Source organism: Acinonyx jubatus, chromosome C1 (genome assembly GCF_027475565.1).
Source record: "Acinonyx jubatus isolate Ajub_Pintada_27869175 chromosome C1, VMU_Ajub_asm_v1.0, whole genome shotgun sequence".
NCBI classification, from domain to species: Eukaryota; Metazoa; Chordata; class Mammalia; order Carnivora; family Felidae; genus Acinonyx; species Acinonyx jubatus.
In genome coordinates, this window is record NC_069381.1 from 204,008,047 (window position 1) to 204,027,083 (window position 19,037).

Here is a 19,037-nt window from a genome sequence, read left to right on the forward strand (position 1 = left end):
CCTCTGACCCTCCTCCCCAACTCCCAGGAGTTTCCATAAAGCTCAACACTCGCTGCTGCCATACCCAAGGTATTTTGTGCCGGCCGAATTTAACGTGTCTCTCTCCCCGAGCTGAACCATCAAGTGCGCCAGAGCAAGGACCCTGTCGTTCACTTTTGAAACATCAAGCCTGGCTCAGAGCACCCAGGTGGCTCAGTCGGTGGACAATCAGACCTTGGCTCAGGTCATGATTTCGCAGTCTGTGGGTTCAGGCCCTGCGCCAGGCTCTGCACTGACGATACAGAGCCTGCTTGGGATTCTCTCGCTCCCTGCCCCTCTCCCACTTGCACGTGCTCTCTCTCACTCTCGAAGCAACAAATAAATTTTGTTAAAAGAATCGATCCTAGCTCTGTGTTCGGCACACGATCAGTGCTCAATATGTGTCTAAAGAAGTCTCCTCAGCCCTTTTTTGTGGTCATTATGGTAAATAAAGCCTCTGATTGCCACCTGTAGGACTAAGATACAATACAGGGGCATGAAGAAATATTAAGCAACAATACAAAGGTAAGGAACGCATGGTTAGAAGGAGGCCCATGAGGGGCTTGCCATCGCTAACTGCACACGGTGAACGTGCATCACCCGGCCACCCACCCATGCGCCTACTCGGCCACACAGCCACCCACCTACCCACCCACCCATCCGTCGATGCACCACCCCTCCATCCACTCCTGGATGCCCACCTGCCATGTGCCAAGTGCTCTTCTAGGTAAGAAAACAAACAAAAATGAGCCCCGCCTTCAAAAAGCTACGGAGACGACAGAGGTGGATGGAGGCTGGCAGAAATGGCTCGGAAAAGTGTATGCAACAGGAAGAAACACCTCGAAGTAGAAGCAAGGCCATATGAGAGGGGGATCGGATCCGGTCAGTGAGGTTAGGGATGGGTTCCTTGAAGAAGCTGACCAAGTAATAGCTATAGAAACAGCTTACGCTTGTGGAACGTTTAAGTGCGAGGCACTCAACTAAATGCCTTGTGCGTATTACTTACGTTCCCACAAAAACCTTAGTGTCGATGTAATTGTTTTAGTAGGTATCACCATCGTATCTCCATTTTACAGATGAGGACTCTGAGGCACAGGGAGGTTAAGTAACTTGCCCAAGGTTGCACAGCTAGTAAGTGGCAGAACTGACATTCAAACTCGGCGCCTTGCTTTTAACTATCATGCCGTGCACGTGACAAGTGTGAAAATGGACAGGCGTTAACAAGGGACAGGCGGGGAGAACAGTATCCCAGGTGGCCGGATGCAGCGGTGGGGGCTGTGACAGGAGAGAGCACGGTGAGCTGGGGGCTGGACGGGAAGGAAGCGTGCATGGCCGGAGCACAGAGCCTGTGGCAGAGAGGCTGGAGAGGTGGGCAGGGCGGCCCTGGCGGGGTCAGCACCCTATCACAGTGGAAAGAACCTTCCCGTCTGGCTCTCCCACTCCGCAGGGGGCAGGAATCGTCACCTCTAGGGGACGGACTGGGCAGTCTTCCGCACATGGAATGTTCGATCTCCAGGATTCTGGGTTCTCCCAGGTAGGTAAGTGCCTCTCAGTGAGGCCGATCACCCCAGGGGCCGTTTGGAAATTTGTAGGAGAGTTTTCAGTGGACTGACAGGTGGCCCGAGAGGTTACTTGCCCTGCAATGTTCACAACAGTCCCACACGCTAAAGAAATGTCCTGCTTCCTGTATAGCTTTCAGACGCCCCACTGGATAGTCACACTGGCAAGAAACTGGCTTACCATCATCTGGGCCCAGAACCTCACTCTTCTTCCCCTGTAAACACAACGTTATCTGTTTCGTGGCACATTTTTAACGTACACCGAATTTTCCGGGTAGGTGACGACGATGCAAAGCAAAGCGAGTGGAAGCTGTTCTTGTTTTGTTCTGAAATTTACCGAGAGTACCGCACCGTTTTAGGAAAGAACTCGCTTCAGAAACACAGGAGGGCAGCTCGTGGTTTTCACATCACCAGCACCCCACGCCTGTCTCTGCCTGTTTTCGTAGCTGTCCGTTCACAATTATTCTAAGAATACGACTGCTTCGCTGTTATGTGCTCGGGTGTACTTGTACCCAAGGGCTCACCTGCTGAACCATATACATAAATGAGTTTTGTTTTTCCTTGTATTACAGTTTGGCATTATATTAATTTTTAGAAGTGTCTGTGTACTTGTGCATAGGTTATACGAGCTACGAATCTCGCGGCAGGATGGTGAAGTGAAGAGTCAAAATCTTTGTTTACCAAGAGGTCGGCCAGGTTGAAAAAGCACTGCTGGGGCTCACCATGTCCCCCCCCCCCCCAGAGGCAGTGAGCAACTGAGTCAACGTGTGTCCAAGGAGCTTGAACACTGTTAAGCAGCACGCTAATGTGCCTTCCCATGACCCGTCCAGTTGGTAAAGAAGAAGGCTGGCAGGAGCCACTCACAGGCCACGGTCATCCAGCCACCTGGCTCTGAGTGCCAGCAACTTCCTGCCACTGTTCTTAGGCCTCTGGGCCCAGAAAGAACCACCAGGCCCTTCACATTTGCAGGTGTCCTGATCGTTTTGCGGTTTTAGGAAGGGAGCCCGGATTGCACTGTCCAAGAGCCTACTGAGAAGGAATGCTGTGGATTTATCAAAACCAGTTCTGGTTCCTCCACCCTCGGGGCACTCCCGGTCCATCTCTTTGCGAGTCTGTCCCACGCCCTCGGACATTCACGTATACAAGCCTGGTCATGGGTGGTGGAGGCAGGCTGGGGGAGCATTCGTTTTGATGCAGAATGTTCGGCCCCTCCTTCAGAGATTCTGATACAGGAAGTGGGGGGTCTAGTGACCTGCATTCTAAACAAATGCCCTGGGTAATTCTGACGCAGGCACCCTAGGAACCACACGTTGGGAAACAGGACCCAAGAAGCCAGAGTTTCCTCACGTTCTGTCTTTGGGCCACAATGGAGTCGTTGGGACTACTGAGACTTTCCCGCTTCCACTCTTGCGACCTTAACTCTCCCTCCTATGAAAAACAGGTTCCCCAATCTAGATTTGCAGCCTTAATTTCCTGTTGATCTGGACCCATCTCTACTCCAGAACATTTCCACCTAGACCTCCAGTTTACAAATTAACAGGTTTAAAACACCCACGTTAGACATTTCCTCAGCTTAATGAGAGGAGAAATGCACGCAAACAAGCAATCATTATACAGCGTGGAAAGTGCTATAATGAAGGGGCTTAGAAAACGCAGACTCGTATGCCAATGGTAAGCAGAGACGAGGCACCGACTTCCTGGAGGCGACGGCAGCGAGAGAGAGAAGCAAGGGAAGCAAGGAGAGAGATCAGTCTCGAACCTCGCAGGGGGAGAGGGGCATTCCAGGCAAAGGGAACAACAGATGCGAAAGTGGGAAGGACTGAGCGACTGAACCTTCAGAACAGGCCAGGGCCTGCGGGTGAGGCCTCTGGAGAGGCGACACAGGGGGGACAGAGGAGAGTCCGTGGGGCTGGACTCTGCTCTGTTGCCCCTGCCACAGGGAGAAAGACCCCAGAGAGTACCGTGAGTCGTGGCACCAAGAAAGGGGAAGGAAGGTAGACGGAGTCAGGGCACCTCCTAAGAGAGGAAAGACAGACCAGCCGGCTGGGTCCAGGCGTTTCGCGATGGGAGGACCATGGGACAGGCAGACACCAGCTAGAATCTTAGGAGCCCAACGCACGCTTTCACTCACAAAGTATAAAATGGCACCCAGTGGTTCCCAGGGAATTGAGGGCACTCACCCCTGGTTTCGTTTCTAACCCACACGTTGATGGAGTCACAGGCAGAGGCTGGATCGTCAAAGTCCACGTTCTGGACTTCGCACTGAAACACGTCCTTGTTCCTCGTAACGAAAGGCACTTCCATTTTAGAGCCGTTCTTCACAAACACTGCATTGGCCACCGTCACGATGTCTTTATTCTTCTTGGAGACGATGGCCTTGTTGATCTTCTTTAACACTTTACCGACTCCTGGAGGGGAAGTGGGAAGATGTAGCCACGTTTCCACAAGACTTTAGACATGCTACGTTTTTGTTTAAGATCTCTTTCTTTGTATGGCAACCAACAACAGTACAGACAAGATAAGCCTCAGCAGCAAGAGACTGCGCCTTTTGCTTTCTCAGTGGCCGTGTGTTAAGAAAAGGGGAAGGAGGGTAAAATTATTAGCAGTTCTTAAAAATCAGTGGTGCTTCCACCATCAAAACAGCATATTTGAGGCATCTCAACACCTTCCCCACATACACTTGGTCCTCCTGGGAGACTTTTCTGGTGCCAAGTCAATAGGAAGACTGGCAAGTTCTTCTTTATGTAGCCATGGGGGAATAAATCCAAGGAATCTTCCACCATGGGGGAATAAATCCAAGGGATCTTACTAATTCACTCTCTTTTTCTTTCTTAACTACCTTTAGTGCTATTTCCTTTCCTGCCAAAGATTTAACAATGTGATCTCGTTTTTCTATTTTGGAAAAAAAAAAATGAATAAAATAAGCATTAGAAAGACTACAAAAAATTGTCATGTGCCACCATCCAAGAATAGTGTGATTTTTACTTGATATCAAGCTCAAAAAGCAAGGGGATTAATTTTGTGGCAATGTAAGCTTTATCTTACATGAGCCATTCACACAGGCTCCATTTGGTTTCAGAACATGGAAAAGAAGCAAGTAAATTATAAGGATGAAATGTGCGAGCTCTAGAGGGAGCTCAAATTACAGAGCCTTGGGTTCCTCGCTTGGGGTCCTTTCAAAATGACACCGTCCTAAAACAGCCTGCAGGGTCACGGTGACAGTCTCCTAGAGAGCTGATGTGTCACACGCTCAGAGGGTCTCTTCTCCAGATCCCTTAAATAAGGGTAGGGGAAGTCTGCCATTGTGCACAAGGAGGCAACCCTCTGGCTCCTTGTTTGGCCTCTCATGACCCCACCCTGCGCGCTGTTCTGTGGGGAAGGCCTGGTGGGAGTGAGCAGGCCTACTTCATCGGTAAGGGAAGAGCAGAGGCGAAGTCCCAGAGCCCGTCCCTTCTGGCCACACTGCCTCCTGCACACACCCCAATCTCCGGCCAGGAAAAGACGGGTGTAGATTTCACTCCACTGCCCCAAACCATTCTGCCTCTGTCCTCACTAAGAGGACACCTGAGTTCTCAGGGGCTGAGCCCGAACTAGGGCCTGGAAAACCACTCAGGCTCCCCTGAAAGAGTTCGTCCTGCCACCGAAATCACGTTCTATAACACAACTAACTGCTAGTGATTTGGGAGAAGGAGAGGGTGGGGGAAGGACACCACCGACAGGCAACATCGGCAAGAATTTGAGAAATATCGCTTAAAACGAATGTGGCTCAGCATTAACACAAACGACAAAAATCCAGTCGCTGCCTTGGAAGGGTACTGGCTGGCAGGGTCTGGATGGCCCTGGTAACGGCCATAAATTCAAGCGGTGATTCGCCACGAAGCTACAAATCACCAAGCGTTTGCTGAACTTCCAAGCAAGCGGCGGAACTGGGAGCTTTCCAAGTATTAAGCCCTGCCATGCTTCCGACAGGTGATCAGACTGCAGACTCATGCAAAATTGAAGTCCACGTAAATAGAGCAGGGTGTCCCAGCATTTGGTGCTGGCAGCTCGGAGGCTACATTGAACACAACAGCCAACTGAGGGAGGAGGGGGGCGGGGGGTGGGGGGGACGGGGACGGAGGGAGGCACGGAGCGCTTGACCCCTGACCCCAGCTTGCCTTCCTCTCCGAGTCTCAGGAGTCAATGCAGTCAAGAGTCCTAGAACTTTATGGCTGACAGGAGTGGAAGAACAGGGAAAGGGACGCTCCCTCGTTCTCCAAAATAGTAAGGAAGACTTCCACATGCAAAGCGACTGGCTCGAGGTCATGGTGCACGGTGACCTAGAAGGGCTCCGGGGCCCCTTCTGCTCCCTCACACACGGCACCCGCCCCAGAGGCTGGTGGAAGGTGGGCTTTGGGGGAGGATATGTGAACTGGAGCGACAAGGCCACAGGGCTGGGAGACAGAGACGCTTACCTCGATATGGGTAATTCAAAGCAATTCAAACCTTTTCCCTCGGGCTTTACTGACAAAAATTCCTTCCGTTTTTTTTTTTATTCTGAAATACTGACAGATTCAGAGGAAGTTGCAAAACAATGGACGGGATGGTCCCATGGGCCTTTTCGATCAGTCTCCCCCACTGGTAGCAGCCCGTGTGGCTATGGCACAGCATCACGACCTGGAAGCTGCCGTGGGTACAGTGCACCCAGCCCATGCACACCATATGTGTTTTACGTTCCCGGCACCTGTGTGTGTGCATGTCGCTCTCTGCACGGCTGCCACTCACTGAGATTCATGTGGTCACCAGCACAGTTAAGACCCAGAAAGGTGCCATCGCTACGAGGCTCCCCCGTGCTGCCCTCCACGGCCACGGCCACCCACTTCCCCAGCTCACCACCGTGAGGTTTAGCCCAAGGCACCGTGGAGGCGGGGCAGGTGGGAAGCTTTCTTGTTAGAGATGAAGTACACTAGGGCACGGAGAGATCACGTGACTGACCCAAAGCCCCAGGGCTAGAGAAGAGACCAGAATCCAGTTCTTCTAACTTCTAGCACTGCTAACATCTGTCCTTTAGAGGAGACAGCCCTAAGTCCCAGAACGGTACCAGCGAAACCCCTGCAGATGCATGACTCCCTTGAGGGCCACCCCCCACCCCCCGACCACAGCCCGGAGTGCACGCACCGTTCACGCCGTATCTCATCACCGTGGTGAGCTGCTTCTTAGTCCTGCCGTCGGCTCCCAGCTGAAGCATCCCCAGGACGGACGCAATCCCATGGGGGGAAACGACCACATTGTCAAGAGGCCGGGATTTGATAATCTGATTGAAAACCTGGATTCCTGTGTCGGAGCCTAATTCCTCCAGAGATAGGGGGTTGAACTGGGAGCACACAGAGGGCAAAGTCACTGTGGCCACAAGAAAGAAGGGGAAATGCCAGTTCATGGTTCCTTCCGGCAAGGACAACCTGAAAAATAAGATCAAAACGATACGTGACTTCCTAAGTGATCACTTTTGGGGGGACTACTTTGTATTCAACCTGGTAGGATTTATTACACCCCGTATAACTGAGTGCCCTGTTAATTTACCTGAAATACGAGAGTGTAGCTGAAATCAGTTGCTGCTGTATTTTCTAAAGGGGAGGAGGAGCGGGGGGAGGGAGGGAGCCCCCATCTGGCAGGTTCCCAACTATGTGCCAGACACCAATCAGACAACCACCCTTCATCCAACGGACGCAGTATTTAATCAAGAACTATGGCATGCCAGGCCCTTTTTGAAGCACTGGGCAAACAATTAGAAACGATGGACAAGACCCCGGCCTTCCTGGAGTTTCCTTTCCAGAGGGGAGACAGAAAAGAAACCAGTAGGCGGTAACTTCAGAGAGGGATCAGGGCCGTGGTGATAAAACACAGTGTGCACGCAAACGGAGGACAAGTTGGGGACGACAGGAGATGGGTCACGGAAGACACCTCTGCTGAGGGGACACGTGTGAGGGGAGTCCTGAATGAGACAGAAGTATGCCCCACCCCCCACCAGCGCACGGCCATACAGGAGACAGTTCAGGGGGGACGTGAGGAGGAAGAGGGCCCACATCCCCAAAGGCCCATAGACCCTAGGATGTATGGCTCTTGGATTTCATTCTACGGTCACAAGAGGTGATGGGCATTGAGGAGGGCACCTGTTGGGATGAGCACTGGGTGTTGTATGGAAACCAATTTGACAATAAATTTTATATTAAAAAAAAACAAAGTCACAAGAAACCACGGGAGGGTTTAAAAAAGGGAGTGAATCCCTTGGGTCACTATGATTACTTTATAACCATATGTCCTTGTTTTAATTTTTTAAATTTTTTTATTTATTATTATTATTGTTTGTTTTTTTACCACAAGCATGTTATTTCTTAAAGGATTGCTAATTAAAATAAATTTATGGGGCACCTGGGTAGCTCAGTGGGTTAAGTGTCCAACTCTTGATCTTGGCTTAGGTCATGATCTCATGTTTTGTAAGATCGAACCCCACGTCGGGCTCTGTGCTGACAGAGCCTGCTTGGGATTCTCTCTCTCCCTGTCTCTGTCCCTCCCCTGCTCACGTTCTCTCTCTCTCTCTCTCTCTCTCTCTCTCTCAAAATAAATAAACACTTAGAAATAAAAACAAATTTAAGTGACACCCTTAAATCTACAATAAGGCAGAACAATTGGTAAATATATCAATTGTGAGAATGGCACTGTTTACAGAGATACTCTCAATTACAGTGATTTGTTGGAAATACGAGTTCTTCCTTGATTACCACTCGCTGAGCTCCCTTTGGCTGTGACAAGTAAGAGGTAGGAAATTTACATGTGTTTATGGAAAAGCAAATACTTTCATTTTAAATGAGGACTTAACAGAGGAAGTCGGCCAAACAAAAGCAGAATTTGGGATGTGGCTAATTTGATTCCTGCCTTGGAGACCCAAGCTTGCCGAGAAGCCAATTTGTCCTCCTGTCACGTGCATTTACGTGTGAGAGGTTGGGGATGTCTGCAGAGAACAAGAAAGAGAGGGGGGCCTTTTAGGAGATGGAGGCCTTGGAGTGGAGGGGAATAAGGTCTGTGTGCTCCAGACAGAGTGTCCCTGGAGCATTAGGCAGAGCTGGCATTGGGTGTTTCCTTGTCTTCCTTTGGATGCATCTGTCCTTGCTTCCCACTCCAGGACATAGTAGATGTTCAATAAATACATGTGGGGTTAAACCTGATGGCTTATATACTTTCTATTTTTACTAATTGTTTTTTATTGCATCAAAATAATGTCTACTGAATGTGCCTACGACAGTGATCGTGTTTAGTCCTGAGCTCCGAACACTTTCCAAGGAGAGTGAAATTCACTGGGCTGGGGAGAGGACTGCCATCAAAAGCAGACTTCGGCACCTGCACCCCCACACCTCACCCAGGCCCACGAGGTGAACCACTAAGACCATCATTCGAGGGGATGTTGCAATTTTCTCATATATTGTGAAACAATCATGTTTTTAAAAATTTAGAACACTTGAGAGTTTCTCCAGGGCTTAATTGTAAAATAATTGTGTTAAGACAGCCTGTCTAAATTCAAAACATGTAAGTGACCTACATACGCTCCTACTTGGGGCTTTCCTATGGCCAGCGTGGCCTATTTTGACTTTGGCACCTAGGACTGGCTCTAATGCCATGACAATCCCCTGAGTTTCTCTCAGCCTGTTGGACGCTGGAGAGCTTCCAAATGCTGACTACGGAGGCTTTACTCATTTCATCTAAAAATTAGACACTGTGTCCTCCTGTCCTCCCTCCCTGCCCTCTTTCTGGAAATAAATCTCCTCTTTATTTTTTTAATTGTTTTTTTAATTTTATTTTTGAGAGAAAGAGACAGAGAGAGAGAGAGAGAGAGAGAAAGCAGGGGAGGGGCACAGAGAGAGGGAGACACAGAATCTGAAGCAGGCTCCAGGCTCTGAGCTGTCAGCACAGAGCCTGACGTGGGGCTCGAACCCACAAACCACAAGATCGTGACCTGAGCCGAAGTTGGACCCTTAACCGACTGAGCCACCCAGGTGCCCCAAAAATCTCTTCTTTAAAACTTAATATACCGCAAAGCCTTTCCAAGTACACCATGATCTGTACACTCTTTGTCACAAATGGTCAAATCTCGTAACTGGCCCCAACTTCATCAATCTCAATTGTTGACTCTTCCGTTATAGTCTATTCTGACGTTACCTTCAGTATGCCTAATCTCTACTCCCCAAGCCTCCCAAAGAAATCCTCCCGGATTGGCAAAGGCTTGAATAAATATTTGAATCTGCACGCTCATCAAGGACCTCAAACTGCTTTTGCCTCTGGTAGCTTAAAGTTGATTCACCCGCATATTACAATTTATGTAGACGGCTGTAAAACAGGTAGAAAGGATCAGTAAGAGAGAAAAATATTTAACAGCTCCAATGCCTTGGAGTCAGCAAGGATAGTCTCCCAAATAAATAGCCATCTTATTTGGCAGAATTTTGCTTGGTTATGACTTTCTGCTAGAAGAAGAGCTTCATTATGAAGTGGGGGACGGCTGCCATGAGTGTTTTTCTTGGGTTTCTGGGACTTGGGACGTTTTTGAGAGATGTCTATGTGCGGTTTCATAACAGTGTCCTGGGACAGTGTCAGAGCTGTGCAGGACTTGGAATAAGAGCTATTTTTGATTGATGTTCTGGGCATAACTTCTTCTTGGCCTCAGTTTCTGAGGCTAAATGCTCCCTCGTTTAAGCTCACCTGGCTTACGTACACGTCTGAGACTGAGTTTTCACTCCTCTCCAAAGTTCAGTAGCCAGGAGAGGAGGTGCTGACCGATAAATCACTTTGGCTTATAAAATTCTTAGCTGATAGAGATTCATGTCCAAATAGACCATCTTTTACATGAACTAACCGCTGAACTTAATCAGGCTGTAAAATGCTTACTCTCTACGACAAGCAGCGTCTCCTTATGGAAAGAGCACAGTAACCTCCTGTTTATTTGTAAGAGAAATTACACTGCAAGCGCTTTCAAGTAAGGGAGAAAGAATAAAGCTGTTGCCCAAATGTATTACATAGCATCGGTATGGAAGGTCAGAAATCTGTTTAAATGTTTCCATTTCTTGAGTACTCTTTTCATAACACTAGAAACAAAACAATACAACAAAAAACCAAGAGTCTGGTTTAGGCCATCTTTAGAGGGAGATCATAAACCCATAAATAAAGCCAACAGCCCAGCCATATCATTTCAAATGTGGGCTTCTCTTTTCCCACCTACTTCTAGTTTCTCTCACTCCAAATCTTTCCTTTCCAGGGTCAGGGATGTTTTGAAAGTACAGTAAAACCGTGGATAGTGAATAACTGGTTCTGCGAGAGTTCCACAAGACAAGCAAACATTTCTAATAAATTGTAACTTGATAAACGAGCCACGTCTCGCAATCTGAGTAGTACGTGATGCTGAATGTCACGTGAGCACAGCTGAGCCAATGGTTCGCGAAATTTGCTTTGATATACGAGTGCCTTGGATTACAGGCATGTATCTGGACTGAATTATGGTCACAAACCAAGGTTTTACTGCAATTGGGTACTGCTTTGAGCTTTAAGTGAGACCGAGCGAAGTAAATAAGCTGGTTTTTACAAATGCCGGACTCATTGTGCACCCATACATGCAGCAAGGTCTCCCCGAGTAGGGGTGGACATCAGAGAAACCGACCGTCCACAGACGCCGTGGCTTCGGCCATCACGTCCACACTGGCGATGCTCATATCTGCACCTCGATTCCCCAACCCCCTGCACAGTGTCAGTGCCATATTCTCATCTATTTGCTGCCTATGTTCACCTGACTGTTCAGAACATTATCTTGGCCTGAAAAATCCTCTGTAGGCGGATTATGGAGAAGCCACTGGGCGGTGAAGTCCACCAGCTTTCCTCTTAAAGGTCTTGGCCTTGGCCTTGCCCGTGCTCATGTCTTTCTTCTCTTCCTTGCTCTCCACCTGGTGACAGCCATTGCCCCCCACCCCCAACTCCTTCCGTGGCCTGTGGGAGGCTTCCCCTGATTGCCCCAGATGGGTCTGTTCTCCCCCTTCTCTGAATTTCCACCGGATTTCCTATCCGCACCTTTCATTTTGTTTTCCAAGTAGGCCCCCCACCCCCCACGAGACCGGAAGCTCACAGAAAGCAGGGCCACGGGCCTGCATGTCCGCAGGGTCTTACGTAGGGCCTTCCCGGCGGTCGTCACTAAGTCAAAGGTTGACTCGTGGGACTAATCCAGCTGTTCCAGGGTTTGGTGTGGGATAAAAGGCACTTTGAAAGTATTTGAAGCAACTGTGAGTTAGAAGGTGTCGCCTACAATCTAGATTTAGAGCTGTTCTCAGGAAAAAGGAAAATGAATAGGACCCTGGGCCCTCATTCCCATGGCGAGCATCTGGCCTATGTAGTGACCACCTCTAGGGGCGGCGTGTGGGTTTGCTACGTGCCCAGCTGCACAGTCCACTGGTTCCCACTGGTCACCACCTCTTACATCACTTCTCTAGGCTGTGAAAAAGCGCTTGTAGCCAGACCCCTGCAGTGAATGAGTGCTCCCTGATTAAGCAATGGCAGACTCACCCAGCCGGTCACCGAACACGAAGCTTATTTTCAACCTAACAGCCTTTTGTTTTCTTTTTCTACAAAATAAAACCTACCTTACACCCAATACCTGAGCAAAAGATAAATAAAATAGTATCTGTCAGCTCAAATGATAAATCATATGAGATCTGTCAGCTCTATTCAGCGTAACAAATAAGATGTACACAAACAGTTTCGGGGGAAAATACTAGAAGACTCTTCTGGCTCCCATTCTTGGCCAGAGGATTCACATCTGTTTTAGGAGGCCCCAGGGGTATCTAATAAACGGCAAGCATGCCATCCCTTCTCATTCTCTAAAATATGTTTCAAGTGATATATTTTTATAACGGGTATGGATCAAAATCTTCAGGTCATGAAAGATTTCAAATATATGAAAAATAATGTAAATCCCTAGCACCCAACAGCCAGAGAAAATGGTGATCAACTCATGGCTTATTTTATTTCTTCTAAAATTGACAACTGTTTTGAAGCCAATTCTGGACATCATCGTATTCAAACTACCTTCAACATATACTCCAGACCTAGGGAATATATGTGTATATATACACAGTACCATTGTCCCACTCAAAAATTAGTGACTATTATGTTAATATCTAGCCAGTGTTCAATTTTTTTTTTATAGTTTATTTGAATCGGGATCTAAATAAACTCCACACATTACAACAGGTTGACAGATCTCTTGCCTTTTAAAAAATCTTAACCCCAGTTGCTTTATTAACTTTTTCCTCTGAACTTTTTTTTGTTGAAGAAACCGGGGGTCTTCGGTAGAGTCTCCCCACAGTCTCGATTTTGCTAACGGCATTCGTGTGACGCTGCTTGACAGGTTCCTCTGTCTTCTGTACTTCCTGTAAGTTTTGTAGTTAGACCTAGAGCAGGGGTCTGCAAACTCCTGCGCCTGAGCTGGCCACACGTTTTGTCTAGGGCTACACTGAGCTCCTGCAGCAAGTTGAAAAGAGTTGCCCAGTTGCAACACGGACTGTTCGGCCAGCAAAGCCAGAAACATCTACCTGGCCCTTTACAGAAGGTTTGCCACTTCTACTCTAGAGGCTGATCAGTTTTTTTTGTTTTTTGTTTTGCAAGAATGTCGCACAGGGGTGTTGTAAGCAGGAGGAGAAAGTGGCCACATGGCTCTTTTTTGTGAGGTTAGAAGCTGCTGGTGATCATCGTCTAAGTGCATTGTTTCATTAGGGGTTGCCAAATGATGCTATTGTAGTGCTAACTTTATTAGTTGGGTACTTCTATAAAAAGACATTTTCCATTCCAAATTCGGTATCCTGAGGTTCAGCTTGTAGAGCAAAGGCAGGATGAATGCTGGATTCACCCCTTAGATCGTTCTTTAAATGATGAATTGGTTACCCTGCATCTCGGAGCTGACCAGAGGAGGGGTCTTGTTTGTTTGCTTAGTATAATTGTGAACTTAACGCTTTTCAACATATTCTAAGGATCTTGATCCACTGAAATTGTATTCTTTTTCTCTGATGCTCAAAATGAGCCTCGTCAGGTTGAGCACCTGAGCCTTTCATAGGACCTCACAGTCCCAACAGCTTGTTTTCTGCTTTGACGAGATACTGCAGGCCCATTCTGCACCCTTCCTGCCCCAGGTAGAATCAGCCACTTCTCAACGGAGCTCTGGTTCCTCTTGGCGAGCGAGAGTATTTAGAGACCATCTGAGTATCCTCACCGAATAAACTCCAAATAAACTGAGAATCCTGGGCAATGTGGAAAAACCCGAATCTACTGACAGCACTCCCTGGACTATATCCAAATGTTAAAGTTCAAATTACAAGTAAGACCGCTTACCTGTGAACTAGTTTGCCCCGCGTGGCCACAGAGCCCATGAAGGAACAGTGGGTGAGGAAAGATGGGGGGGAGAGATGGGCATTTCAAGCGGGGCTGGGACAATCAAAATGGATCACCCTCTTGTGAAGGCAGTTAGTCTCCTGGATCAAACCCAACCTGATGGCTTGTGGGAACCAAACAATGCGAGTGCCTGGAGTGAACAAGTGGCATCCACCACGACAAGGAGAGTCCCCCAGGGTATCTCAGGTGGAAAGGGGTAACCACCATCCCCTCCTCTCCATGAAAGCTGACATTTCTCAAGGAATGGGAAACTGCAGACGTCCTTCTGGTTTCTGTGTTTGTAGTTTCTTGATTCTTAGAACCAAGGCCCCTTATTGTTTTGCCTTTGGACCAACCATTTCTTCTATAAGGGCTATAGAGAAAAGCTGCACATGAGATTGTATGGAATTGTAACATCTCCTGCCAGTTTTTCTGGACCGGGCTTCCCAGAGTCTTCCAAGAGCGAAGGAAAAGTGCTGGGCTGCTAGAGACGTCCACGTGGCCTTACGTAGGACTGTGCTGCCCAGCAGTCAGGCCCCCAATACTCTACCAACAGGCAAGGGTCTAACTCTTAAGGGTGTTTGGCAAGAGGCATTCTAGACACCTCAGGAGTTGGCCCACAGTGATTAGGGCTGTATCTGCAAAGTGACAGTGGCTGTCATGCACCAATAATTGAGGTTAAGGCTCAAATACGGTCCTAGAAATGCAAGAGGATGATTCTGGCCTCTCAGACTTCTGCAAACATTATTGCAATAGATTCCATCAAAACCTGTCTTCATTTTCCTAATATCTACCACGTTCTCTTAAGATAGAAAAGTAGATGAACAAGCAAAACTGTAGAGTGCATCTTGATACCCTTGGGAAGTACACACAGTGTTAGCAGAATGAGTCAGCACCTTTACAACTTAAGGGAAGAAACAGGAAATGCCAACCGATCAAAGTGACAGAGCTTGGTGGTTTTAAAATGTTCTTTCAGGTTACTGAGGGAGGCTTACAGACCTCTTAGGATTTTTTCCTTAAATTTTTTCAGACTTCAAAGTGCATGGTTGATCTATGACACTGATTAAGTTAGCCAAAAGGAACCTAAAAATGCTGAGGAGCAAAATTCTCAGAGCTGAAATGTATGGCAACAACGTCTAAAAGGTTCCTTCAACGAAGAGACACATTTTGTTAAGTACGCTGTGACATCCAAGTGTATCATTCATTCTGAAATCCCTTTTGGGGTAAAAGGGGGAGGCCAGGAGGAAGAAGGCAACTGGGGCTTGGTTCGTTGTCTCTCCCTCAGAATACAAGATCATGAGACATTTATTCCGTTTTCCTCTAAGAGTCAGGGGAAATTCATCTAAGTTTCAAATCCCAATTTTATCATCCACTAACCAAGAGATCCAAGGCAAGTCACAATCTTTACCAATCTCAGCTTTCTCCTCTGCACTCTATTTATTACAAATCAAATTCCAACGGCGGTCGTGGAAATTCCATGAACACGAACAGAGACAGACAGTAACTGGCACAGGGTCCACCTCAGAGTGGTACCCAGTGAATGTTGGTTCTTCTTCCCTGGTCTTCCTCTTTGCTCAAGACCTGAGATAGTCTCTGGTTTTTATTTCAATGGCTACTTAAAAGAGTCTCAATGATCAAGCTAAGAAAATGGGTCAAACACAATACTTCCACCTTGACGTAGCCCCGTCTGTATCTGTAAGATTTCCTTAGATTATTTTAAGACAGGGTAAGACCACGCTAAGTGTGTTTTCCATGTCTCCATAAGAGAATGAAGGGATTCGGTTATGATGGGAGTAGAGGTGGGTACGTTCCAAAAAACGTTTAATGGTTCCGAGAGAGGTTTTTCGGTCTGTTGTCTTAGGTCACTAAATCCGTTTCACTTACGGTATCAAGTCCTACAGACTTTCTCAGTAACACATTTTTAAGATGCAACAGTTCAAATGGGTGATTTCCTAAATGACAACAAGGGCCGGGGCGGGGGGGGGACCCAAGATGTTACAGTGATATTGACCAGTGTACTTCTCAATCTTTAAAACAAGGTAGCACCTTCTCTAGACATCAACAAGTATTACAGATACTTCACAACTAATCATACTTTTAGTAATTGTGAAAATACATGATAAAAACTACCATGAATCGATACTCTGAAAAAATGCAAATTCTTTTTATCTATAACGGCATCTGGACACACTTCAAAAAACCGTATTTTGAGGTATTATTTATTCAGTCTGTACTCAAGGCTCCATGGACATGACTTTTCTGAACCCTGAGAATAACTCTGATGTTGTCTATAGGTCCCCAATTCATAGATGAGAAATCAATGCTCTCTGGGTTGTTGCTAGCAAAAAATGGATCAGTAGGTGTTGTTAGTGTAAATGGGTTAAAGAAAAATAAAAAACAACTTCCCAAAAAAGCAATTTGGGTATGCATCATCTTAAAAACGTATATACCTGTCAGAATAGTGATACCCTTGTTATGGATCCATCCTACGGTAATAATCAAATAGATTTGGCCCTAAAAATGTTCACTGTGGAGTTATTTCTAGCGGAATTACTGCAATATTCTTTGCAAGAAATAATCGCAGTAACAATGATTACTGCAACCTACCTTTTATCAGATTTGTGTGCTTTGTGGCTAACATTTGCACCTGTTACCCGCACAGGATTGCTGCTGTGAGTTGGAATCCATTTTCTTAGCGGGCCTTACGTGGCTTGGAGCTCACATACACCATTCCCTGACCCTGCTGGAGGCCAACAGCCACTAAATACTGACCCAGGAGTAGGAAAGCTTAGCTCCTTTACCTTCGGGTGGCAGAGACCACGTGAAGGTGAAGTTGATTCTCCAGAGCTCCCCATGGGATTGGGCTGCGGGGCTTCACCCCGATTGGCTGCTTCCTTTCTAATTCCCACCTCCCCGCCTGTCTTGCTGTCTCACCCCAGAGCACTTCCTCAATGAATCATTTTCACTTTCTCCTTGGCCCAGGGGCGACGTGTGGGAGAGCACAGGGTCGGTCCATGACATTCATCCAGCTGCTAAGAAACTATCTTGGAAGAAAATTTAAAGATATGGAAATACATTCTGGATATATCCTCATTGAAAAAAGGAAAACTATGATATGATAAGCTATGCAAAAATAATACACAGGCATAAAGACTAGAAAGATGGATATCAAAACATTAGCTACATAATCATTCTGATGGTGAGAATAGGAGGACAGTTTATTACCCTTTACACTGTTCTGTATTTTTCAAAATTTCTATGGTGAACACATCACTTGAAACAAGCATCCCTTTTTCTGTTTATAAAACCACGGCAGTGGGAACTTAGATCAGCTTAAATGTGTAGGAAGGGGGAGCAGAAAAGAGCGCACGACAGTGGTTAAATCACAGGATCATAAAAGCCTGAATAAAAAATAGTAGTTATTGGAAAAGGAGAAATAGTTGACATAGAGGGATCCCTTTATATACACTATATACACAGATGAGTGTTATACCCCATTCCAACCCAGGGGCCATTTCACGTGGAGCCGTTTCAGTAAGCGATGGCTCCATTTTGACGAACCCGATTTGACACGTTTATATACAGCTAAACCTACGTATTAGATATTTAAAGGCAGGGACTACAGTTTATTAGTTTTCTTATTCCCTGTTTACCATAGTACCTGGTATATAGCAGGGACTCAGTATTCGTGAATTACATTGTCGCTCCATGGTAATTAGCTGCTCCTATCACTGTTTTAAGTAGCAGCAGCAACTGTTATTGCTAACTTGAAAAAAAAAATCCAATTTGCTTAAAACTTATGGAGAGTACATTCGTAAGCGCTCAACGATAATTGCTGTCATTCCTTGAATGTCTACCGTAAGGCAAGACCACGAACCTCGCATTTTATATATCCAACATCTAGCTGAATCCTCAACTTAGGTAGGCATTAGTATTTATACGTTACAGATAACAAAAGTAGAAGCCCAGGAAAAGTAAACAACCTGCCCAGAGGGCACGTGGTGAGGACGTGTCTGAAAACCCACACGCTTAGCCAATGGGTCATGCTGCCTCCTGTGGTGAAGTTCAAAGAGTCAACCGAGGAAAATGTGGAGAAACGCTGTCTTCTTTCTAACTCTCTGTCCTGTGCTTGAGCCGTCAGATACTGGGAGCAAACGAGTGACCACAGCTTTACAAGGCCCCAGAATTGAACAGAACGTTTGTTACTCTGGGGCTGTGGTTCTCCTCCGGGAGGGCGGTGACACTGCCCCCCAGGGGACATCTGGCAAGGTCGGGAGACATTTTTGGCGGTCACAACCGGGAGGGGGTGTTCCTGGTGCTGCGGGCTCAGGGATGTCGCTAGACGCCCTACCATGGGCAAGACCACTCGGCCCCACGCGTCAGGGCCTGGCTGGAACACTCCTTCCCACTCTCCTCCACGCTGCGTCACACAAGGACACCGCCGACCAGCCTTGATTTAGCATCAAGGCTTTGGCCTGCAGTCCCAGGCTGGTCCCTCTCAAAGCAACAACTGTACCGACACCGACGGTCGCAGCTGGGCTCCCCGGAATGGTCGACCCGAGTCTTTGCCGCATGGGAGAGGAGGGAATCCAGCAGGTTCCCTTCTGTGAATCCCAGAGGGGAAGCTTTGTGCGACGGTGGCCTAAGCTTGGGGCTGTCAGTCCACCTCATCAAATCAGGTTCACGGGTATTGCCCATCATGAAGACGTTCTGGAGGCCGGGGTGGGGGGTGGGGAGTGGCGCCCCCCCCCCCCCCCCTACACTGAGCTTCCTGCCCAGAGCAGCGGGGAGGCATTTCCACGGCCCGGTCACCAGCACTTACTCCTCCACAGCCGCCCCGGGCTGCGTGTCCTCGGGGCGCCCCTGACAGCCTTCCCACGAAGCGGCAGCAGGGAGCCGGGGCTGACATGACCGGGCTCTGCCCTCCCCACCTGCTGCCTGGCCTCGCCCCCCCACACCACCCCCCCCCAGCCCCCCCGCCGTCTTTTCTGCAAAGCCAAAGCCAGCTCTGGGATTCAGGTTCAGGGA

General features: G+C 47.7%; 1 protein-coding gene across 2 annotated transcripts in view; it reads right to left on the reverse strand.

The window, feature by feature from the left end:
• SERPINE2 (serpin family E member 2) overlaps window positions 1-19,037 on the reverse strand; it is a 61,682-nt gene that overhangs the window by 18,652 nt on the left and 23,993 nt on the right. For both annotated transcript variants that reach the window (XM_027049334.2, XM_015086617.3), the window contains exons 2-3: window positions 6,735-7,015; window positions 3,758-3,985 (exon numbers count right to left, since the gene is read on the reverse strand). In XM_027049334.2, coding sequence (XP_026905135.1) covers window positions 3,758-3,985; window positions 6,735-6,993 — 487 coding nt within the window. In that variant the 5' untranslated portion in view covers window positions 6,994-7,015. The remainder of the gene's footprint in view (window positions 1-3,757; window positions 3,986-6,734; window positions 7,016-19,037) is intronic.